General features: G+C 45.7%; 1 protein-coding gene across 1 annotated transcript; it reads left to right on the forward strand.

Annotated features, from left to right (window-relative positions):
* The first annotated feature begins 2540 nt into the window (after positions 1-2540).
* SLC48A1 (solute carrier family 48 member 1) lies at positions 2541-25319 on the forward strand. Its single transcript, XM_077838411.1, has 3 exons — positions 2541-2720; positions 21113-21280; positions 23374-25319. Exons 1-3 carry the CDS (start codon positions 2582-2584, stop codon positions 23508-23510), a joined length of 444 nt encoding a protein of 147 aa, XP_077694537.1. The 5' UTR covers positions 2541-2581; the 3' UTR covers positions 23511-25319.

Genomic DNA, 25319 nt, shown 5'->3' on the forward strand with positions numbered 1-25319 from the left:
GCTTGATGGTCTGTCTGAGTCACAAGTACTATTTGACCTTCCCCACTCCACTGTTTAAGGACAGAGCTGATAAGGCTCCATAGATAGTCTTTTGTTTTGTTAAGTGACCACTGCAGCTGAAATCACTGATAATCAGGTCTAAGTGCTTAGACCTGCTGTGGGACAGTGGTTCTGTGGAAGAGATGGCCCAGTCTGCTCTAGCAGTGAGGTTCCCCCACTGAGAGCTCAGCTGAAATCACTGAGAGCTGGGTGGAACCTCAAGAGACCAACTCGCAGAGGTCACAGTAGCAGGTGGCAGCAGAATGTGACGGTGCAGGGCCATTGGCAACAGAACGATGGAGTGAACGGTGGCACAACAAACAACAGTGGCCAGAGCGAACAGTGAGCAGCTGGAGGAATGAGCAAGGTGCCTTCTTGCCTCCCACCTGGGAGGTGAACTCATGTGAAAGCAGCTCTGAACTCTGAGTCTCCACTGACCAAGGACAACACCGGTGAGTGTTAATGAGGCTGTTAAGAATGCTGGAGACACAACACAGTTCATGCGAACAAACATGGCTGTGGCATCATACTTACTATTTAAGCAAGAGATACCACACACTACTATCTGGAGGCCAGTGTTAAGTACATTGTCACTTGTTCATCCTGAAGTTGAACACTGGTTCCAAACAAGACCAGCAAATGCTCACTGTCTTTCTGCAAGAAACTCAACTGACTGGCTAGAAGCATGTGGTGCAAGAGTGAAAGACTCAACAGTTGAAAAAGTGAAGAACTCTCTCACCACATTCAAAAAATGTGCATCCATGGCTGATGGATGCACCGATTCAAAAGGGCATCAAGTATTAAGTCATTGTGTACGTTATCTTGATGTCAGTGGTAGGCCAGTAGATGCATTTCTAGATGTTCAAGTTATAGAAGACACATCGGCTGCATCTGTGACAACCCACATCTTAGAAGAGTTAAATGCTTGTCAATTGGACCCCAAACAGATGGCTGCTTATGCATTTGATGGAGCTGCAAACTTCTCTGGAAGACATGGTGGAGTACAAGCTTTGCTCAGAGAAAAGTGTAACCCTAATCTCTCCTATACACACTGCAGAGGCCATCTATTCTAGCTAGTGCTCATTCGAGCTGCAGACTCTTAAAAAGACATTAAAAAAGCTATAAATGTAATCTCTTCATTATATTCTTTTTTCAGCAAAAGTCCAAAAAGACTGAATAACTTGGAAAATATAGAAGATAGACTGGGACGGAAGTTCAAATTAGTCCAACCTGGGAAAACCCTCTGGCTTTCTCATGAGCGATCCTTGGCTGTTGTCTTAAAATTACTCCAGCCGTTATTACTGGCTTTGGAAAGGATCTACCAAGATGGGATGGATCTAAGTAGTGAGGCTGGTGGATTACTTTTGCTACCTCATTCAGAGAAGACTATTGCCATTCTCTCTCTTGTAAGTCTACTGTTGAAACCATTTGGGTCATTAAACAATGCCATCCAGGCACCTGCTACAACAGTAGCAGATCTTTGTCCAGCAATAGAAGCTACATTTGAATCAATCAGAGAGCTATCCATTGAAAAAGTACTGGAAGAAGCAAAGACTTCAGTCCAGAAGTTGACTAATGATGACATTTATATTGAATCCTTAAGTGAAGAGGACAAGAAGTGTTTGTTAAGACAACTGAAAAAGTGCACAGAATTGATTCTTAAAAATCTACAACAGCGACTTCTAGATTCTACTCAACCTCTACGTAGCTTTTACAGGTCCCTGTCCTATAAAACACCAACAATGGAGTGGAGAGAGGCACTACCAGCAGTGGGGCTGCCGTGTGCTCAGGACAGAATAGAGAATTTGAACACAGAGTGGAATATCATATGACAAATGAATGAAGATTTGACTTCAACTTCTTTTTTATCATCACTAGTGGCTCGATCCGATCTCTGTGCTATGTTTCCTGGGATGAAAGAAGTAGGAATTCATCTCTTGCTACTCCTAGTCACAACAGCTACAGATGAGCGTTCTTTTGCCTCATTGAACAGCATTTTGTGTTCTGAAAGAAGTCGCCTTCTGCCTGATCATGTGAATGAACTAATGAACTGAAGGAATGGAAGCAGCGGTCACACGAGAAGCCACCAAAGATGAACGCATTACATTCAAGAAGTTCGTTAACAGAGCTGTGCAAAATCGTAACAAGAAACCAAGAAGGATGTAGATGTAGTGCTTCAACGAAGGCTTGAGTAGCCAACTTTAATTTGTGTGATGATTTTAACACATGAGTTAAAACTAATAAAATGATCATGAAACGTTTTTCAGTTTTTGCTGTGATGACATACAGCCCACCTTCGCCCTCACCCCGCATTGGCCTTGACCCCCAAATTCGAACACCCCTCCCCATTTCAATTCCCGGGGAAAACACTGGTCCCTGGGCGCAGACCGTGCCCGTGTCCGCGTGTTCATGCCGCACCCCCGACCCCGGCTCGCCCCCGGGCCGCCAGGGGCGCTGCGGGCGGACGGGGCGGGGCGGGGCCGAGCGCTGGATGAGGCGGGGCGGGGCGGCCCGGCGCGGCCCGCACAGGCCGGTTTCTCTCATGGCGGTGAGCCGGGCGCTCGGGCTCCGTCTGGCCTACGCGGCGGCAGGCGCCCTCATGGGCCTCTCGGCCTTCCTCACCTGGAGCCTGGCGCCGGCCTTCCGCCAGCCCGCCACGGCTGCCGCGGGGGGGGTCTCCGGTACGGGGGGGGTCTCCGGTTCGGCGGGGGGGGGGGGTCTGTGCTACGGCGGGGCAGGTGCGTGGAGGGGGTCTCCGGTACGGGGGGGCGGGTGCGTGGGGGGAGTCTCCGGTTCGGCGGGGCGGGCGCGTGGGGGGGTTTCTCCGGTACGGGGGGTCTCCGGTTCGGCGGGGCGGGCGCGTGGGGGGGGATCTATGCTACGGCGGGGCAGGTGCGTGGGGGGGGTCTCCGGTACGGGGGGGGGGCGGGCGCGCGCGAGGGGGGGGTCCCCGGTACGGGCATCTGTGGTGGTTGGTGTACGGTGGCAGGCTCTTGGGTCGGTCTGGTATGGCGGGGCATGCATGGGGTGAGGGAGTGGGCATAGTCCCAGAGGGTTGCTGTCTGGTACGGGAGACTAGGGGGGTCTCCTCGGTACGTGGGGGATTGGGTGTGGGCACAGGGGGTGAGGGTCTCTGGTACAGGGCAGGGCCAGGTTGGGGGGCTCTCTGATACAGACTGAACGTGGGCACAGGGGACTGGGTGCTGGCATGGAGTGTGGGGGCTCTCTGATATGGGGCTAATATGGGGGACACGAGGGGGCTCTTGTATATGGGGGCTGGGCACAGGTAATGGGGGGCTGTCCAGTATGGGAGGTTATGGTGGGGCCCTCTAGTGGGGGGGAGGGGCGGCACAGACATGGGTGGGGCTCCCTGGTATCGGGGAGGGCAGGTGTGGGCATGAAGAGCATTTTCCAATACCTAGGGAGCAGGGGGGCTCCCTGGGGTCCTCATGCAGCTGGGGCTCCAGACACACAGTGGTCTTTCCAGTATTGGGGGAGTGGGGAGGTGAGGGGTTCCAATACTGGGGACACTGGGGGGTGTGCTCCTGTACAGGCAGGTGCTAGGGCTTTGTTCTCTAGGATGGAACCAGGGGAGTTTATGGGGCATCTGGTCTGTAGCTAGTGCCCAGGCCAGCATGTCTGTTGGGGATTCTTGGGGCTGGGAGATCATGGCACTAGCAGTCTGTGCTGTGCTAGCTTGGGTTCTGTGGGGGACGCAGCCCCCTATGGTCAGGGGCTCTTGCATGTTGCACTGCTGGGAACCTGTGTTGAGAGATCTTTTAGCCCAACTGTGCTGGGGGTTTATACTGTATGAACCCTGCCACCTGGCTGGGGACTGGACTGGGTGCACCTCACCACCTGGCGGGGGATCAGATGGATTCAGGCAGGTCCCTAAAGTGCTTTCATGAGCTAGTAACTGTTTCTCAGGGATTTGGAGCAGTTTCTGATCTTGTGTTTTGGGCTGGCTGCTCTGTTTGTTGTGGCTCATTTTATTCATCATCTGTGAGGCTTTCTCATGGAGTTTGACATTTACTTAGTTTACAGCAGATGAGGCTGTATAGCCCACAGCCACTCCCCTCTGTAACAGGGGCTCAGCTTCCAGTATTTTCAAGACTGTTCCTGTCAAGATGGAGGATTGTATGCTGGGATTTACGGTCCACCAAGTTTGCTGTAAATGTGGCTGGCCTCTGCTCCACTTCATTCAGCTCTCATACTGCTGGGAAGATACTAATGCTGCCTCTCTGCAGGAGATTTGGAGTCCCTGCAGGTGTATACAGGCTATCAGAATAGCCCATTCTGATACTTGTGGGACTAGATTTATAGAAAACTTTTTGTCCTTGCTCATTTAGGTAATATATTTACAGCTGCCACTCTCAAAATTGTTAGGGTTTCATAATTACAAGGCAGTTGTAGTAAGCTGCTCATGTTATGGTAGATGGGAGTGGGATCTTAAGTGTTGTAATTTCTGCTTTTGGGTGTGTTCATTCGTCTGTGGGAGGATTCATAGATTTGAAGGCCAGAAAGGACCATTATTTTCTAGTCTGACCTCTAGCATAACACAGGCTGTGTAACTTCACCTAGTAAGTCCTCCATCAAACCCATAACTTTTGGTTGAGTTAGAGTATATTTTATAAAACACCTGGTTTTGATTTAAAGATTTCAAGTGATGGTTAATCCACTAGGCCCCCAGGTATGCTGTTCCAGTGGTTAATTCCCTTCACTGCTAAAAGGGTATGCCTTTCTTTCTAGTGTGAATTTTTCTAGTTTCAGTTCCTGTTCTGGAACTCATTATGTTTTTTTCTGCTAGACTAGAGAGTCTAATCAGTCGGATCAGAAATGTCTTCCCATATACTTATTTTTAGCCGTTGGTCAAATCACCTCCAGATCAGCAAGTGGCACCGTGTAAGAGAGAGGCAGTAGAAATAAATGGAGTTCTTAAACAGTAAACCGTCTACTTTATATGTAGTCAGGGTAACAGAGATACTTCTAAGGATTTTGTGGAAATGACAGAGGCTCTCTAGAGTCTGAACCTTAATGTTGCCATTGTTGACTCTTTAAAAGTGTGTCAGAGCATTATCTGTAACTGGTGGTAATTAAAGACAGTAGGTCAGGGATTTCTGCAAGCCTTCTGAGAGAGTGGGGAAGCCCTTATGGTTTCAGTGTGCTTGTCAAGAATGGGAGAGGTATGGAAACTTCATCACTGTCTACGTTAAGGACTGTTAAAATTCACCAGTTATATCACACAGGTTGCCAGCTGAGCCAAAGTGGGCTGCACTTTTTGTTCAGTGAACAGCCAGGAAAGGTTATTGGGATCATAAGTGTCTCAACTGGGGCTGAGAAACGGATGTGGGAAGGGAGGAAGGAAGCAAGGAATAAGTTTGGCCTGTGAGGTAGGGTAATGGAGAGGCTACATGGTGGTCTCGTTGTATAGGTGATCAGAACTTTCAAAAAGTGAAGAGTTGCAGCAGATATATAGGGAGTCCCTCCCTGAACTTTTGCACATGGACCTTTGAAATTTTATCTGGTAGGATTCTGAATTTTCTTTAGTGTTGTCCCTTGAAATCAGGATTTTTAAAGGACTATATGTGAGACTTATCATGCACTGTTAATGTCTGATCCAAGTTGAACTTTGCCATTTAAAGTGGTTGTTTCAGGATTACGTTAACTTCTTACCAAATGTGAAAACTCAGTAAACGAATAATTTAAGTAAAAAAATAATTTAATTCCTCCCACTTCCGGAACCTCACTGCTAACAGGTGCTGATTTTGCTCTTGTGTAGCACATCAGTCCCTAGAATGTCATTGCAGCAGCTCTTAGCTATCTCTTAGCAGTGCTGCTATTTTCACTGTGAAAGGCTAAGGGAGGATTGCATATCTAGTTTGTCTGTAGGTTTTTTGTAAATGAGGGTTTGGAGACATTTTTTACTACTCTCAGACTCCAGACACACTTTTTATGAACATAGTCTCAATTCAATAACAGATTAGGGCTAGCCCAAAATGTGGTGTAAGCTTGGCCCCCTCCCACTTCCCCCCTCAGAACCCCCAACCCCCCCTTGCTCCTTGTCCCCTGATCGCCTCCTCCGGGGACCAGCCGCCCCCATGGGACCCCACCCCCATCCAACCCCCCCATCCACTGACTGCCCTGACCCCTATCCACACACCCTGCCCCCTGACAGGCCCCCCGGGACTCCCACACCTCTCCAACCCCCCCTGTTCCCAGTCCCCTGACCGCGCACCCCTCCCCAAACCTCCACCCCATCCAACCGTCCCCTGACTGCCCCCTGGGACCTCCTGCCCCTTACCCAACCCCCCACCCCCTTACCATGCCGCTCAGAGCAGCAGGAGCTCGCAGTCCAGCCGGAGCCAGCCACGCCGCCACGCTGCCTGTGTGGCGAACTGAGGCTGCGGGGGAGAGGGGACAGCCTCCCCAGCTGGAAGCTCAGGGACTAGGCAGGACGGTCCCGCGGGTCGTAGTTTGCCCACCTCTGCTCCAGTGTGTTTCTGATGTCCTGTCCAGTGCAGCAGCAAGTTATGGGGCTTCTGTGACACACAGGATACAGACATTCCCGTTTGCCAATAGTCTGTTCCTTCCCAACTGACTTTTCCTCTGTGTGCCACCTACCTGCCACGGAGGTGCCACCTACCTGCCCCATTCTCCTGGTTCTATAGAGCTATTTGGTATACAATAAATACAAAAGAGGTTAAACAAAAACCTGTTTTCTACTGCCTGCACACATAGTCCTCCCACTTTGCAATGGGGTTTCCAGAGCCTGCCTCTTGCCTGGGTATTAGTGTGAAAGGCAAAAACAATATCAAAGCCACTCCGAACTGTTGGGTCTGAGGTTGTCTGGTTTGGCATTTGTGGTTCTATTTTAACTCCACTTTGCATCACAGTGCAGACTGCATTCCTGGAATATTGTGAATCTTCAGTTAGCAAAGTTGTTCACTACTCCACGCTTAAGAAGATCGCACTATATTTAAGCAGTGTGGCCCCTTAAGTCTCAAGTAAACAGTGCTTTAGTTTAATTTTTGTCTCTGGGATACTTCACTAAATAGATTAGTCTGTTTTTATCTTAACTTATTAATTAGTAATTTTTTCCATTGAGAAGAGATGGAAGGAGGGGAATTGGGCAAGCTTTTGAAAAGTTCTCTAACTTTAGAAATTTCTCAATAAATTGGCGAGGGCAGTAGATGCCTTTTTGTGACTTTCCATATTTTTAACAGGATAGTAAATACCAAATGATTGCTTGTTAGCTAATGTTTGTGACACAGCCCACAAAGGCTTGGGGGCATAGTGTTTGTGCTGCTGCAGCCCATGCTGTTGTGAAAACAAAAAGCTGAGCTAGGTGTGTCAATGCAGAATAGCCCATGCATGGGATCAGAATATGCTGGTTCTTGGCACAAACTTTCTTTTAACTTAAATGTACCTGTTGCATTCACAAGGTTCAAAAACTCACTCAGGCACCTGAATGAGAGTTGTAGGTCCGGTACTGTATATGTGGGAGAAGGTTGTTGAGTATCTTTGGCAGCCTGGCAGCAGTTCCTCATTAGCATGCCTCTGATTAAGCCAAGAGTTTGCCTGCCTGCCTGTTTTATCATTTTGTATTTGTTTGTACATATTTATCTAGCTTTAACATCTTTCTGTTTTACCCTCCCCTCTTGCATTCTTGTCCTCTTCCATCTCTTGGATGTCCAGTTCTGAGAGATTGTCGGTAGAAGTGAAATTGATTACTTCACTGACTTTAATTCCGTCCTTTCTTGTTTGTTTGTGACATCAACTCCTTTTCAGAGTCTGTTTAACCAAATGCTTTTTCCTTCTTTCCTTGATGGTTCACTTTTCTGCCTGTCTCTGATTTAAGAATTTGATAGGCAGTGTCAAGTATTTCTCTCTCTTATGGAGCCTGTTCCTCCGTGTTTGCAATCAATTTATTACAGTCTGTACACTGCCTATATTTTTCGGTTACCTATGATGTTTTATTCTCCATTGCTTTCTGCCTCCTAATCTGCCTTCCCCTGCTGGTTTTCATTAACCTGCAGTTCTTTTCAGGTGTTCCTCTTCTACATGTTTTTACTCTTGGCTACATACTATTTATTTATTTAAGTTATATACCATTGCAAAGATGTGGTAACCCGGGTGCCTGTAGGTGGGGTCTGAAATCCATCTTCTGGTACCTAAAGAACAGCCTGTTTTACAAAGGTGGCAAACAGCTACATCTTCCATTGACTTTGGGAACTTAAATATGCACCCAGACTTGAAAATTGTGATCTATATCAGTGGTTCTCAAACTGTAGCAACCCGGGGACCCATTGTAATTTAAATTTTTTTGGCAACCCCCAAATCCTGCTGCTTAGCCCCAGGCCCCACCCCCACTCCACCTCTTCCCGCCCCCCGCTCACTCCATCCCTCTATTGCTCGCTCTCCCCCACCCTCACTCACTTTCATCAGGCTGGGGCAGGGGGTTGGGGTGCGGGAGGGAGGGAGTGCGGGCTGTGGGAGGGAGTTTGGGTGTGGGCTCCGGCCGGGCAGCTCTTACTTTGGGTGGCTTCTGAAAGTGACCAGCACATCTCTCTGGCAGCAGCTCCTAAGTGTGTGGGGAGGGGTCGGGGGGTCTTCATGCGCTGCCCCTGCCTGCAGGCACCACCCCAGCAGCTCCCATTGGCTGAAGTTCCCAGCCAGTGGGAGCTGCGGAGTTGGGGCGGGGGCAGCATGCAGAGACCCCCCCACTCCCCTGGGGGCTGCAAGGACATGCTGGCCGCTTCTGGGAGTGGCACGGAGCCAGAGCAGCTTGGGAGCCTGCCTTAGACCCGCTGCACCGTTGGACTTTTAGCACCTAAAATCTCCTGGTTTGGCTTCAGTAGCCTTCAGGAGATAGAGGGTGGGGGAGGAGTTGATCAGCAGGGCCTGTGGACTCCCTGAAGTTCCCTTGGGGACCCCAGTTTGAGAAATGCTGATCTCTACCTTAAATGAGACACATACCTATTGTACTATCCTCTCATTTTAGGCAGACAACAAACAACACAGCTCCAGCAACCTGATGGACAGCATAGTTAATGGGCTGAGAGCAAGGCCCTTGAGTAATAATCCTATCGCTCTCACTGATTTACCACTTCACTTTGGACAAGTCCCTTAACTTTTGTGTGTGGTAACTTCTCCCACCTGTAAAGTGTGGATAGTAGTTTTCCTACTTAGGTACTGTTTGTCCATGTGTTGGAATGTATAAAGCAAAAAGTATATAAACAGTGATTATTCTTAAATTACGGTGTGTTGTTTTGGGGAAGCCCAGGTAACTCAAAAGTTCAGAATGACATTGCGTTCGTAATTTGTACTGTCATATGTGGGGTAAAAGAAGAAGCTAAATAAAACAGGACATCCTTAAGCTGTTCAAATATCATGCCCCTTCCTGATTCCGTTTTATTTTTTCTATTCTACATATTTTGTCTCTGTACTTTTTACTTAACACCAAATGCATTTTATTTTCCAAAGAGGATGGGTGACTTGTTTCCAAACTGTTCAGATCTTTCTGGGAAAACATAGAACTCTCGTGCTTTAAGAACATAATATACACCAGATAGGCTGGAACAACTGCAAAAAAGCTGATGTGTGTCAAGGATGCACTTTTTGTAGAGATGTTTTAAAGCATTTTTTAAATACCTGATAAACTGGGAGAGTAGAAGCCTGTCCTTTCTAGCAGGCATATATTGGAATTATTGACTCTTTGGAGACCCTGCTGACTAACTTAAGGCCTTAGGTATATTGTGCAACTCCATATGGGTGTCTTGATGCCTGCACAGCATTAAATAGTAGAATAGTCAGCAGTTCTCAAACTGGGTCAGGACCCCAAAGTGGGTTGCGACCCCATAAAAATGGGGTTGCCAGGGCTGGCATTAGACTTGCTGGGACCCGGGGCTGAAGCCAAAGCCTGACCCCCACCGCCCAGGGCTGAAGCCGAAGCCTGAGCTCCACTGCCTGGGGCTGAAGCCGAAGGCCAAAGGCTTCAGCCTTGGGTGGTGGGGCTCAGGTTACAGGCCCCCCATCTGGGGCTGAAGCCTTTGGGCTTTGGCTTTGCCTCCCGCCCCGCCTGGGCAGTGGGGCTTGGACGGGCTCAGGCTTCAGTTTCCCCCTTGTGGGGTCATGTAGTAGTTTTTGTTGTCAGAAGGGGGTCACGGTGAAATGAAATTTGAGAACCCCTGGAATAGATTGTAGAAAAGGGCTGTGTTTGTTCAGTAGCCGGTCTTTAAATATTAATAACTCTGGTTTAAATACAAAAATACCACAAATTCGTCATCAAATTTGGGGTGATGGCAGTAGAATTTTATGCTTTAAAATGGAGCAGCTAGGAATGAATGAAAAAAATTGAAGAAAATAGGCAAAGAATGAAAAATATACACATACACCAAAATGAGAAAATATGAATGGATATTTTTGTCTTGATGCCCCTTTCTCCCTCCTTTCGCTGTTGTCTATTTAGACTACATTTTTAGAGGCCAAGATCTGTCGTATTATGTGTCTCTGACATGCCAGGCAAAAATAATAAATAATATTGTTGGTTTAGTTTTAAAGTGCTATATTAGATGCACAAAGCATCTGAAATCTATAAGTCTCATTTCCTGCTACTAAAACTGGATGATCAGACAGACTTCGAGTTGAGCAAAGACTTCAAATGCCAATTGCCTTTCTTCTTGCACATGTGCAGTCCAGCCTACTTTGCTCTGAACCAAAAAGTCAATCTACTTGTACTGCACATGCCCAAACTGCAATTTTGTGGGCTGAGAAGTTGGCCAAATAAAAACCAGTTTTCACTGGAACACTCAAAAGATTCTTCTCCTCAGAGGACTGTTTCCCTAACAAATTTAAGTTTTCAGTCCCCAGCTGTTTTGGCATAAGAACTGTTCAAACAAAGTCTTAAGAAGATTTTTTTTTTTAACTTGTTCCCAAAAATGGCTGAAGCTGAACTATTTTGGCTCAGACTTGCAGAAGAAAACATTTTACCCTTTCATAGAGACCTACAATTTTTCAGCCTGACAGGACAAGGTCTTGGATAGTTTTGAATGACAAAAGAGGGTCAGAATGGAAATGCATTGGGTCCCTTCATATAGGTGTCACTAATGCTTGAGCTTGAATAACTGCGCTTATAAAACAAGAGTCTTATGGATGTTGGATGGAAAATGGCATTCGGATAACGTGTTCTGAAGAGACTACTGTGGGTTCAAATATTTATATAATTCTCCCCAGAAATGTGCCAGTGGTTCACAATAGCATTATCCATATTTATTTTAATTTTGCATCGTCATCACATTTGTCACTGTCAACAAATTTGGTTGTTTATTTTTTAAACTCCTGTTTAACTCTTCGGTCTTCTGGAACTCACTGTGGGAAGAAGAGCTGTTAGGGGTTTTTTGTCTTGTCCTTTGTCAAACTGTCCATGATACCCATTGCTGTGAGGTCACTAATTATGAAGGGTATTTGTCTCACACCTGATTTGACAGCAGAGGCAGCTTTTTTATTGTCTTAGTCAACAATGCAGCTCATTTATCAAGGCTCTGAAAAATTAGTCAAAATGACTAGGAACTGGTTTTTAAAAAAATACAACCTGGTGTTCATTTTAGTTGTTGCACTTAGAGAAAATGAGACTTGTTTTATGTACCTTGAAGTATAGGAAGCTTTGGAATTGTGGTGTTGAAATACCAGGATAATTATCAGTATTTTTCTCCTTTAAGAGTTGGCTACCAAACTTGGTGACATCTTGTTTTGAACTTATTTTTAGGAAGTTGTTCATTTACACACATTTCAAGTACTCTATAGGGTTTATATTATTAAATCTGGATTTAAGATTTGTCAAAATACCCAAGTTGACTTTTTCTTTAAAGAAACTGTGCTTCTGTCCGCGCTGTTTCAGATCTACTATGTGCTTTACTTAGGTAATCTTTATTTTAGATGTGACGATTTTCCATAGCTCTAAGTAAGAAATCCCACAGATTCTGTTTTGCTGAATGGCTATTTTAGCCCAGGACAGTTCCGAGAGCAATTGTCCGAGAGTGGTGGTGGCAACCAAATATTTCCAACTGTGAAAGAAGCAAGATTATATGAGTAGTGTTTGGGCCACTGAGGCAACTTCATCTGACCACCTTCCAAAACTGCTGCTGCAGGGCTACTTCCAGAGGCCGTGATGCTGCTTTTGTATATGTCTGTGGTGTGGGGCTTGGATCAAACTACCTGGATGCAGTGTTGGGTGGCAGTGGTTAGATGGAGTATTTTTTGGGAGTAGGATTATGTGGAACAGAAGATTTAAACACGGAAAGTCATGAACTGAATCCTCTTGAGGTCTTTAAATGTCTCTCCCCCGCTTTATATTATATCATTTTAATTTTATTCCTGTAAAAATTGTTTCCAAAAACAATTTTTTGGAGCAGAACAACTGAATCAGTCAGTTATTGTATTAGTGTTGGAGCCAGTCCAGTAGAGCTTACAAAGCCATATAGTGCATGCTTATTAGATGTGTGCCATATTTCTGCTGGAGGTGTTCTCCTATAGATGATGAGTGTGCTCCTTGTTCTTGGGAGAGCAGAATGGTCTGACTGCATTCTAACCACAACATGACCATGTTACCCTGTTAATGGGAGCATACTATGAGACAGAAGGATAGGCTATTTGAAATTGGGGCGTTCTGATGTCACACAATATGATCTTGTCTTAAGACCATTGTAAGAGCATGCATCAAAATGAAGCCAGGCTCAGGCTTTGTAGGTTTCATATTAACCAGAAACAGCCATGTATTCTCATTTAGTTTCCCACATAGTTGTTATGGCTACTATCACATTTTTCAAGACCCTTTTATTTTTAATCTGGCAAATTGACCTGGCGCCCTCACCACTTACCCCAGGGAGGTTATTGGATAGAGATGGTTTCCTTTCATAGCTCCACTAAGACAAGTTTGTTTATGTGGCTTTGTATGGTGAAGAGCTTTGCTTCTGTAATCTTTGTTGGTAAAGTCAAAGTCTTGGGGTTTGCCTACATGTGGAGTTATTGAGGAACAGCTATTCCTGAATACCTCCATGTGTGGACATTTGTATTCCTCAATAAGGTGGCCTTGTATCTGTTTAAGCTTAACTCAGTGGGCTAAACTAAATATGGATATGGCACTCTTACTGTGAAATGAAGGTGTCCACGCATGGAAGTGTCATGGGGTGCACAGCCTCGGTGTTCTGGAACCACTCTGAATGAAATTCAGACAGGACCCTCTTGTAGTGTCTCCCCTCAGGGCATACTCTCACTAGGGCAAGCCTCCTTGGCTTTAGCACCTCCTGGGGTCTGACCTTGGAGTGTTCAGCACCCCTGTTCATGCCCTGAGCTCCTTGCAATGAGTCCACCTAAACAGGACATCTGGGGAAGCCTTACTTACCCACCAAAGGGGCCATGAACCCCCAACTCGACTCTCAGCCAGTGGTGTAAAACAGAACGTTTTTTTAATAATCTGGAATACAACGGAGAACAGATCTTGTTAGCACAGAAAGCAGGTAGTTACAGCAAAGTCCATTTTGGAGGGATCCAGAACCCTCCACTCTCCTGCCTGAGTCCCAGCCCAGGAGTGGCTTTTGTCCAGCAATCTCTCACTATCTGCTCATGTTTTCAATAAGAATGTTTGCTGAGCTATCCATGGAACCCCATTGCCTTTATTACTATATAAAGTGCCTTGGATTCCTGTGGCTTGGAAGGAAACCAAGACTTCAGTTTTCCCAGTGAATACTTACAGTAAATGAGAGTGTGAGGGGAAATTACCTTTTGGGCAGAGACTGGTCATAATTCTCCAGGAAGCTAATGCTCTGAATTTCAGACACTGTATATGCTGTCCTGAACAGCTTCCCAAAAACTTAGCAATAAATGCTCCAGTTTATCACCTATTTCCCTGTTGTTTTTTTATTGTGAGGGCTTTAATCTCAGCAATTGTATTGCTTTGTGTTTAACAATGTATTGGTCTGACTTGGAATAACGGGCTATAGCTGTAATGAGCAGCAGAAGGTACCTGCTGGCCTGTGGGGACAATGCTTCAGAATGTGCTGCTCATGAACCACGTTGCCCTTATAGTTGTGTGTTAATTTTACAGAGCAGGGTGGAAGGAATGCCTTGTTAGAACTTCTCCAGCATGAAATGCACGGGCTTGAGTTGAAAGTCTTTTTTATTTAATATTGCTTCTTCACTCTCAAAGTCCAATTACTTGGGCATTGGTCACTTGCAGTTAGGAGCAGCTGTTGACCAGCCAGTACACCTGTGCAATTGTTATTACCTACAGATGTTAAGACCAGAAGGAACCAGTCTAATAATCTGCATAATGCTCATAGCCCTGGCCAGAGAACCACACAAAGTGGACTATAGGGGAAATGCCTTTCATTGCCACATCTCACACAAGGCTTCTCTTGTGGCCCAGCAGGTGCACCAAAGATCAGAAATTGCCAAGTGGAGAGAGAGAGCCCTTTTGCATTATGATAGAGATTGTATATGAGTGTTTCAGGTACTGTACTGTCAATAACAGTGGTCACTTAGTTTGGTAGTTTCAAAACAAAACAGCCCTCTGAAATGAAAGCTTCTTCTCCCTTATATAAGCCCGCCCTCTCCTCACTTTTTTGTTACAGAACAGGAAGTTCTATGGCCTTTGTGGGAGAGAGGGATGGGCGTTCAGTCTCCAGGCCCATTCAGCCATGGACCTGTGGCCAGAACACCAGAATGGGAGCCAATTGGCATGACGTGTGATGATACCTATTCCCTGAGAACTCAGACCAGGAGCAGCTCTCACTACTGGCTTGGCCCCTGTTCAAATCTAGAAATGGATTCTGTTTGATTCCCTAGAAATGGAACTCTACATATCCGATTACCAGCTCCCAGAGCCTCCCAGTTGCCCTGATATTCAGTCTGGATTTCATTTTGATTGTGGAGATTATTCGAGTGATCCTGAAGTGATTAGTTGCCATTGATGTGTTTTTTCAGCTACTGTACATATTGAAAAGGAAGGCACGCCATCCCCTTTTAAATGAACCTTTCGGTTGTGCTTACCTGGCAGTGGCTTTTAGTGCTATTGCTCATGCCCAGTATGTGTCAGTTATGCCAAGTCTGAATTAATCTTCTCCAGTTTTGATCACAAATACACTTCTTTAAAATAAAGCCAACTCTGGATGCAGTAGCATTGAAGCCAGTGTCAGGAAAGTGCTCCAAAAAGTTAACTGTACTGGGGAAGGCTTACTTCGCCTCAGCACTGTTACCCTGGGGATTAGTAATTTAGCAAATTCTCTCTGATGTTTGAGTCTGTGCAGGTCTCTCTCTCTTGTCACTAGACATTTGTTTTTAATTTACCTTAAACTTGTGAGGACACTCCTCAGAGCAGGTGTTTCTTTTGTTCAGCCACATAGGACAAGAGAAGTGTGATTGGACCTCTGCGGGTTTCTAAGTTCTGCTTGCCTTGGTTTTGTATTTTTGTTTTTTGTTTTTTTGATGGTTGAGTAAAGTTTCACTAGTGGCCTTGAGTTTGAATTGCACCTAGCTCAAGGGAGTCGTTACCTTGCTTTGTACCTTCATGTGCTACCACCATACAAATTAAGTAGGAGCAAGCAATGTTCCCTCTAATTTTTTCGATCCATGTGCGGAATAAATTGTTATATGCACCAAGGTATGTGTGGATGTGCGCCACCAGTAGAAACAGAAAACCTAGATATAATATATTTTTAAAAAGTGAAATAGGGATAATTACTCCAGCCAGGACAGGTTAGGCATTTTAGAACTCACTACTCAAAGAATTAAATTTAAATGTAAGAGAAATAACAATTATGAAATGCACAGACCAGTCAAAACAGTAAAATAACACACTTTGAAATAATAAAATTACAGAGAATATATGTGCATTGCAGGAATTACCAAGAAGTAACAACAACAATAATGGAAGTATGTGTTGGGAGGTGAGTGTGACACAAGAGATTGTGTGCGCAACACTGTGTGTGACACAGACTGTGTGTGTTTGACAGTGTGTGACACAGACTGTATGTGAGAGAGAGACAGACACACACACAGCATGTGTGCTGGCTGGTGGGAAAGCAGGGGGTTGGACTAGATGACCTCGTGAGGTCCCTTCCAACCCTGATATTCTGTGATTCTCAGATGCCCTGCATTGTCTCTTTAAGAGACTCACTGAAAGCTCTCCTGCTCTGTCCTGAGCCCTGTTGTCTCCCCTCTCCCGCTTTGCAGAGATGTGGGTGGTGGGGGGGGGGGAGAGTGTGAGAGTGTGTGTGTGTATGTGTGTGTGTGAGAGAGAGAGAGAGAGTGACAGACAGAAAGAGAGACTGTGTGTGCTGGCTGCTGGGGCAATCTCAGAAACAGTGCACTGTCTCTTTAAAAAAGGCATTCAGCCACTCATCCTTCCCCACAGCAGCTCTGAGCCAGGCTATGTCCCCTGCTTCTCCCCTACTCTGCGGAGTTGGGGTACAGGTGGAGGGGGACACCCTGACATCAGCACCCAGGAGCAGCTGCAGGATGGAGCAATCTGGGCAGGGAGGGGCACCTGAACACATGCTGCCCTCCTAATTAGCTGGGCAGCACTTAAATCTCTCCTGCACAGTGCTCAGGTGCCCAGCTTACAGGGAACACAGAAGCAGTATTATCATGGATAGAAGCAGGCTGTGATTTGGTGCCTGGACTGGCAAACTACTTTTACAGCTTTTCAAGGCAATTAGCTCATCTGATTCTAAGTATGAAAATGTGAACAGCAAGTGGTAGAAGCCATCCCTGGCTTATTTGATACTGCAGTAAAATCCTAATTCTCCTGAATGAGAATTCATTTCCCTGCAGTGTAGTTCTTGGATTCTAGACAGCTGTGCTCTGAGTTGGATTCCAACCCTGTGTGTATTCGAAGCATTAGAATGAATTTAAACTTGAATAAATCATAATAAGGTAGCTAGTTTTGTGTCTGTCGCATCTCTTGTAGTCTTCTAGGTTCTGAATGCAGTGAATGCATTCTTAATTCACTAGTTTCAGAGTAACAGCTGTGTTAGTCTGTATTCGCAAAAAGAAAAGGAGGACTTGTGGCACCTTAGAGACTAACCAATTTATTTGAGCATAAGCTTTCGTGAGCTACAGCTCACTTCATCGGATGCATACTGTGGAAAAAACAAACATCTTCTGTATTTTCCACAGTATGCATCCGATGAAGTGAGCTGTAGCTCACGAAAGCTTATGCTCAGATAAACTGGTTAGTCTCTAAGGTGCCACAAGTACTCCTTTTCTTAATTCACTAGGAATCCAGTTATAATGCATTTGTGGAAAACTGTTTTCACTGTGGCCCTTTACAGTGCTGCATCATTCAGGATTGTTAGTGATCTGACCCTCAGCTGTAAATAGTTCATGAGCTTTATAAAAAATATAAAGTCCAAAATATAGTCATTTTATGCTGACTTAACAGATGTTGCAATTTCAGAAGCCTAGCAGTCTTTAGCACTTGTGAAACACTATTCCTAGGGATGGTGCCTATATGCTGTTTTGTTTTGTTTTTGAGCTTCCCAATTCTGAGAGTTTGGAAACAGTCAGAATGAACAGATGGAATTCTGGGCTAACACGAACCTTTTAGATCTTCCATTCAGCATAATGCTAAGACCTGGGCTTTTGCTGACTTGAACCTGTTTGCAAAGTTTGTGTAGTACAACACCATGACCTGTCAGTATCTAAAGGCAGAGGCCTTTCAGTTTCAGGAGTAGCAGATGATTTTGGGGAAAGGACCAAGGTATGTGTATGTTCCTTTCAGACCATGTGGGCTGATTGCCAGGAGTCAGAGTTCTAAACCCAATTTCGAATCATTTGAATTCTAACACTGTTGTTGTCTTAAAAGTAATCACTGTGTGGAAGCTCTTGGGACCATCCGTAGAGAAAGGGAGGCTGACCATATCTTCTTTTGCATGTGTCAGTCACACTTGTCACAAGTACTCCTAGTTTTTTTTGCGGATACAGACTAACACGGCTGCTACTCTGAAACTTGTCACCAATTTTTTTGCCCCGTCATGTCACATGATTACTCTAGGGCTCACAGGTTTAACTGATGATAAATGTTACTAAGTAATTTTTCATGCAGAAAGTGCTGTGTCAGGCCTTGTATAAGGAGGGAACCAGGTGATTCCCTGTGTGCTGAATCAGTTCCTGTCATGGGAGAACTACACCATCAACTTCTCCTAAGAACAACCGCTTTAGTGCTGTAACACAAGCACCATTAATCAGCACTTTAACAAGTAAAATGTGCTTAGTCATTGTGTGAAAGTGCATGGGCGGCTGCAACAACCATGGGGAAATGTTTACATTCTGCAAACTGTGAACATGGAGCTTCCCATTTTCTGTGTTTTAAATGTGGTTTGAGCTTTTAGCTACTCAGTAGAGAGAGCAAGCTTAGTTAATATGGTGGTCAAGGTTAGTAGCTTAACCTTCTTAAGTGCTAGGTTCTTCTAACAAGCCTCACACCATGTTATTAAAAGCATTGCTCACACTGTGGTGGTCTTCTGTATGTGTCCACAGAGCACAAGAGTGCCCTTCTGCTGAACACATTCAGTTCAATTCTGATCTCTGATGTGTGTACAGAATGCTGTCATGTAAAATCAGCTATTCAAAAGCTTTGGCAGTAGCTGACATCACAAGATTTGTGGCATTAAGCTCTGAAGTTGCTTTAAGGAGTAGTGCTTCAGTGCTGTCTGTCCAGCCAGATTAACAGAACAGCAACAAGAGGCAAACGCTGCCTATCTGTTTATACACTGAGAAAGGATGTGATCCCTGCCCCATTCCCCTCAGCACGAATTTGGGCTGAGGGCTCTGTGACAGTGAGAATTTTCTGTAATTTTTTTTAGGAATCCTATGTTTGTTTCAATTTCCCTTTTATTTTGAATGCCCACCCAGTAGGAGAAAAGGGACTCAGTTTGCTCTCAGGGCAGGCTGAGACATGGGTGTGTTTGTGTTGCCTAGCTGTGTAAGCCTGAATGGGCCATTAAAAAGGACTGGCCAAGGCTGACACTCTATCAGTGGAAAATCTGAGAAGACAATGGAAAACCCAGTCACCAGGACATTGGCACTAAGCAGCCAAAGACCCAGAGGGAGATGGATGGAATGTTCATTGCAAAAGTTGGAAAGTTTGTACTGAAAGAGGCAGGAGACTGCAGGAAGAGAAAGGGCAGTCTCATGGTCAAGGTAGTAGAATGCCACCCAGGAGAACTGCATTCTATCCGTGCCTCTGCCACAGAGTTCCTATGTGATCTTGGACAAGTCACTTAAACCAAACTCTTCACAGGTGGCTGCAAATTTTGTGTGCCTCATTTGCTGTGTGCCCTATTTGAGACACCTTGGGCCAGATATGCAGAAGTGCTGAGTCTTTGACTGCAAGTGATACTCCTGGGGGAATTCTGTGCCACTGCGCACATGCATATTTCAAGTGCCACGCGCATATTGAATTTTTGTTGCAGAAAATAGCTTCTGCTGACATGTTACTGCAGTTCCACCTTTTGCCCACTGGAGGGCGCTGTGGCACTAGAATAGAGCAGCTGCTCCTGGCAAGCCCCAGCCAGAATAGGGAAGAGAAAGAACCTGCCTTTTTCACAGCACCTGTTGGGCCGGGTCAGGAGACAGGGGTTACGGGGAGACTGACAGCATGGGGCTGCTGAGGGGGTCACAGGTGGGCTCATAATGGCTAGTGAGGGAGGACAGACTGGGACAAGGGCGGAATAGGAGTGGAGGCGCAGGGCCATGGGGGAAGGAGGTGCAGGGCTATAAGGGGAAGGGGTATGATGAGTGGGGGCAGAGACAAATGGGGACAGGAGGTGCAGGGACACATGGAGATGGGCTGAGGGGGTGCAGGGACATGGGCAGACGGGGAAGGGGTGCAAAGCTACAGGGGGAAAGGGGAATGACAGAGTGGAGGCACAGACACACATGGGGACAGGGGTAGATGTGCCTGCCTGAATGGGAAAAGCTAGAGGTCATCCAGGGTCTGCATGGGGACACTTCCTAACAATCCCTTCCTGTTCCGCAAAAAAACCTGTTTCATACTTTTCCCACCCATACCCAACAACCCTTAAAGTTCATACCCAGCAGTTATTTCTGTCTCTCTCAGCTTCTCTGTTACCCCTGGCCCCCCAAGCCTTTGAACAGCTTCTGAGGGGTGCGGGAAATACGGTTCTGTACTACAGTTTAAATGAATTATTACTCAGAGTTCTGTATTAATATGCCTAGTAAGGAATCTATTTGTCAAAAAATATTTCCTGACTCTCTTTTGTTGTCTATATTGTTACAGACATACTTGCTGACAGGTATTTTGAAACAAATTACCAAAATAATTGAAACCAGCATGATTATATTGTGTTATTTTGACAAATAAAACATGCAGAATTGTACAGAATTTTAAAATTCTTAGTGCAGAATTCCACAGAACTGTGCTTTGAACAACTGAAGTGCTATAAAATGCTAAATACTCTGAAAAATCAGCCCTTAAGATTTTGGCACCCAAAATTAGTCTGCATGTGACATTTTTGTCTTTAATCTCTGTGCTTCAATTCCCCAGATGTAAAATTGGTTAATAACACCATCTAATCTCTTGAGTGCAGTGGTAATAATCATTAATATTTGATGCACTGAACTGCTTGTTAAGTATCCATACTGTGGTGAGAGAACCATAAAAATGCCCAGGAGGAAACTAATCTTTGTATTCAGAGCAGGGTTTGAACCACTGTGTTTTTAAATAAGTCCTGGAGTTACACACTGAATGTGGAGGATAAAAAGTTATTGAATAAGTACCTATTCTTGAATGAGGCTGGGTCCTGTGGAAAAAATACTGTGAGATCCTGTAATTGAACTCTGTTACATAATGCATACACACAAGGGGGTTGAATTAGGGTTGCATGGCCAACCTTAATTCTAAGCATTTCCTAAATTTTGAGCGTTTGACTTTGAAGCCTTAATGTTCTTTTAATGTAGCTTTTGGATGTAATTAGCTGTATATTTGTTTATAGACACCTTTCTGTGTTGCTGTGTGATCCATTATACTGATTCCCCTTGCTGTCTAATTGAGCAGGTGTTCTGGCGCTCTGGGCCCTAATCACGCATGTGATGTATGTGCAGGATTACTGGAGGACCTGGTTAAAAGGGCTGAGGTTCTTCCTCTTCATTGGGATCCTCTTCTCTGCTCTCTCCGTGGTGGGATTTTGCACATTCCTTGTTCTGGCCATCACCAAGCACCAGTGTAAGTATATTGTGCCAAGAGTGATCATGGGGAGGTCATCAGGAGGGCTGGAATTAATGGGGTCATAGAATCATAGAATATCAAGGTTGGAGGGGACCTCAGGAGGTCATCTAGTCCAATCTAGTCCCCCTGCTCAAAGCAGGACAAGCAGGGATTGTAGAGGGGAGAACAGGCACAAATTAGGGACTTGCCCAAGATATTGAAATTACTTCTAAGCACCTGTCTATTCAGTCTTCATAAATCAGTTTGGATTGGAATTTTGCCACATAAGCATACAAGTCCCTAAACTCTTTGCATCAGCGTCTGTGTCTGTCAAATCTCCAGCACACCATGTAAAGTTACGGTGCTATAAAATATTTAACAATAAGCCAAAGAGGAAGGGTCAGTGTTGTTGGACTAACTTTGTCACCCCCAGAGATTCATAAACACCATATTCTCTGGATGGAACTCACTTTTAAAAAAACTGTTCACATTTGTGATAGTTATGTATAGACAGCCACCCAAACAATCCCATCTGCCAAGGATTGGCAGGGTTCATTGGGAACAGAGCCTCTTAACTTCCCTTTGTTTATATCCAAGTAGAGTTCTTCTGCAGAGAGTTGAGGGTTTCCTTTCATTGTGACATATTTTACTGAAATATTAGAAAATGTTAATTGTGCCCAATTAGTCAATTCCCACCACAGCAAGATGGGGGCTTGGGGTAGGGGAGCAATGAGGGTTACTGTGGCTCACAGTATGGCTTTGGGGCTCCTAGGTGTTACTGCTCTAGAAACAACACTACTTAATTTGCATGCTTAAGTCTGGACTGTACAGCACTTTCCTGTGGCAGAGATGGAGAGACCATTGTGCCTACAGTATAAGAAGCTGAGGATCTAAGTGTGTGTGAAAGCCTTGTGCTGAACCACCTCTGAGGGCCATGGAGCACTGCGTTCCTGGGCAATGGCACTTACCATCTCTAGTGTCTCATTTTGCGCTAGCTGTTTTCTGATGAATGACCAAAAATGCTTCTTTCCTTTACATCTCCATGAGCCCTGCACAATATGGGAAATTGATACGTAAGCTTATGCCAGTAGTGTAAGATCTTTTAAACCATGCAGGTTTTTTTCACTCAATTATTAGATGCATGATCATCCCAGTTTGCTTTAAGTGACATGGAATAAGCTTCCAAGCAAGACAGTGTCGTAGGGCTCTGTGAGTGAGGCTGGGTCTCCTCTGAAAGACTGGGAGTATAGAGAAATAACAGCATTCCTCTTATTCCTCCAGTTAGCATGCCTCTCTTATGCTGTCCTGCTCTGCAAATGCTTACAACACTTGTGCTATCAGCTGTTCCACCTCATGCAGTCCTGTCCTCCCTTCAGTGCCTCTTCCTGTCACTGGCAGGCAAACATCCTTCTTGCTGTGTGTGTGTGATTCATCTCTTCTCCTCAGAACCCCCAAATCAGCCAAGTTCCTAGAAAACAGTGGTCTTTTCAAATGGAAAATGGACAGTTGTGTGGAAGCATGGTCCGTCGTGTAACCACAGCTCTCTACTCTCGGGACCCACTTAGCCATAGTATTGAGCTGGCTGTTGGATTGGTAGCTGTATGACTGGTGTTTTGCTGCAATCGCCGCTTCACACCTGGAGGATTCTTAACGGGAGGAAGGGAATGGCTTCACAGAGTGATGAAGGGTCACTGTGACCCTTGCTCAGAATAGCATCGTGCATGGAATGCTGCTTCCTTGGAGATGGCACGAGTGTCCTTTCCATTTGCTTGCAACTGGATTCATGTTGAGCCTCCAGGACCAACTGCTCTTAGAACTACAGAACCCTAAGCAGAACTGGTGCAGTTCAGTGGCACCAGTGCACACAGCACAGCTCGCAAACCTCTGTTCCTTCTGGAGACAGGAGCACAAGCCTTCTGTTGAACAGGAGCTTGGGGAGAGGTTCTTCCTGGGACAATCTTTCACGGTGCATGTGTTGGGGTTCGTCCTGCTTTGAGCAGGGAGTTGGACTAGATGACCCCTTGAGGTCTCTTCCAACCCTAATCCTCTATAATTCTATGTGGAAATCTAAAGGGGGATTTTAAATGTAACTGGCTCCTTTTCTTTCCTAGCCCTGACTGACCCCAGCAGCTACTACCTGTCGTGTGTCTGGAGTTTCATCTCCCTGAAATGGGCCTTCCTGCTCAGCTTATACTCACACCGGTACAGGAATGAGTTTGCAGACATCAGCATCCTCAGTGACTTCTGAAGCTTGGACTTAAGCCTGTCGGAAGCTCCTAATGTTTGACTGGGCTTTTAGATGCCCTGCACTGGAAGGAGGCTGTGAAGAGGCAGAGAGCAGGAGCCAGCCCAGCTCCGCATGACTTGTCTGTCTGCAGTAGGGGTTTTTCTTAATAGCTTTTATTCAACCACTTAATTTGGCTAATTATGTCAATCTAGTGTTTTTGTTACCCTCCGGGGAGTCCGTATGTCTGGCAGTGAGTCAAGTTCCATGCACTCACATGCAGCAGGCCTCACGTTGCTATCTGCATTGCTCTGCTGTTATCGTAGACCAGTGACTTTCAAACAGGAAAGTTGAAGATTAGCCTGTAGATGCAGCACCTGGTTAAGAATTGGGCATCCTTCTCTTAGCCAATGACTCATCAGCCTGCTGTGGGGGTGCCCGGGGTTGCTTAGCAGAGGACCATGCCCTGTGAAGGGAGGTCTTTATTCTCACAGGGCAGTTTGAGCAAAGGGGGGGGGGGGCATATTGTTTCCCAGCACTGGGGAGGACAAACCTGTTGATACCTCCACACCAGCCCCCAATTCTTCAGCATTTCCTTGTGCTTCTTCCTGTAAACAGTTGGGCTAAGAATAAGGCATGGTGCTGGCTCCACCCTGCTGTTTAGAGCACATGCATCCCCTTGTGCAGGAAAGAAACAAGAAGTCAGCAATGCAGTGTCAGTTGTCTCAAACGGAGGTCACTGATGGGGAATCCAGTGCTGGAGAGAATCAACGCTAGCCCAGTATTGCACCACGTAACTTTGTACTGCCTGTTAACCCAGGATCATTCTCAAAGGAAACCATTTTATTACAGCACTTAAAAGTGAGAGATGTAGCAAGTGGCATCTGACGTTTGGGTAGTGGGTTCACTGGGCAAGGGGCTGGGCTGTTTGAGTCTCAGAAGGGTTCTGAATGTGTGATTCATTGTTTTAAAGCAGTCTGTACCTTAATGGTCGTGAAGCATTTGGAGGGCATTGTGTGTGCTTCTGTTCCTGTAATGATTCTTGTTCTGTTTCACTCTAAACCTAAAGCTGACCTACCACTATGGATCATTAGTGCTGAGTGGCTCCAAATAGCATAGGGGGAGAAAAGCAAGAGCTCAGCACATGTGTGCGTCCTGCAAAGGCCAGACCAGCTGTAGATGGCTGGCTGCCGCTCAGTGGAGGTGGCTTTTTCCTGCTGGAACCTGGTGTAGGGTACATAAGTCACTTGCAGTTTGCCTGGGTTGCTAAAGTTCTACAAATGTATGCTCTCGAGTGTAAGATGGGCCCCCACTCACCTATGGCCAGATGAAACTGCTGATGGCAAATGGGTTACAGGACCACAGCAGAGGAGCCCAGGTGATGAAGCTACCCGGCTCTTCTCCAAGTTTGAAAAATGCATAGGAATGTACCCAGTGTGCAGCTTCAGCAGATCTGCATCACAAGTGTCACCAGCATAATGCACTGAATCGGTGCCCCATGGTAGGTCTGAACTTCACGGGACCTGCTATGGGAGAAGTCACACTGAGTGCTCCTCCCCCTCTGCTAAGGGGAGACCCTAGCACTGGGATTTTGCAGTGTCGTCAGCTTCTCCCTCATACATTGATCACTTGGACACTCTGAGTAGGTTTAATGATCTTTTACCCTTGTGTTTGGTCCTTGTTAATATTCACCCTGGGAAGCTTCAAACTGCAGGCTGTTGCTTTTTCTTTCAGTTGCTCATGCATACCGTTCAGTTTTTTGGGATGATTTGCTGGAGGTGTCTCATCAGCATTGGGCAGTTGGCATTTCCTTTTTAATAAATTAAAATAGCA

The sequence above is a fragment of the Eretmochelys imbricata genome, chromosome 20 (genome assembly GCF_965152235.1).
Source record: "Eretmochelys imbricata isolate rEreImb1 chromosome 20, rEreImb1.hap1, whole genome shotgun sequence".
In the NCBI taxonomy this organism is placed as follows: domain Eukaryota; kingdom Metazoa; phylum Chordata; order Testudines; family Cheloniidae; genus Eretmochelys; species Eretmochelys imbricata.

What these genes read in the sequence shown, in the direction of transcription:
- SLC48A1 (XM_077838411.1), top strand. Translation starts at nt 2,582, where the DNA reads ATGGCGGTGAGCCGGGCGCTCGGGCTCCGTCTGGCCTACGCGGCGGCA. An exon ending in TGCCGCGGGGGGGGTCTCCG is followed by an intron (nt 2,721 to 21,112) that starts GTACGGGGGGGG and finishes CTAATTGAGCAG; the next exon opens with GTGTTCTGGCGCTCTGGGCC. An exon ending in GGCCATCACCAAGCACCAGT is followed by an intron (nt 21,281 to 23,373) that starts GTAAGTATATTG and finishes TTTCTTTCCTAG; the next exon opens with CCCTGACTGACCCCAGCAGC.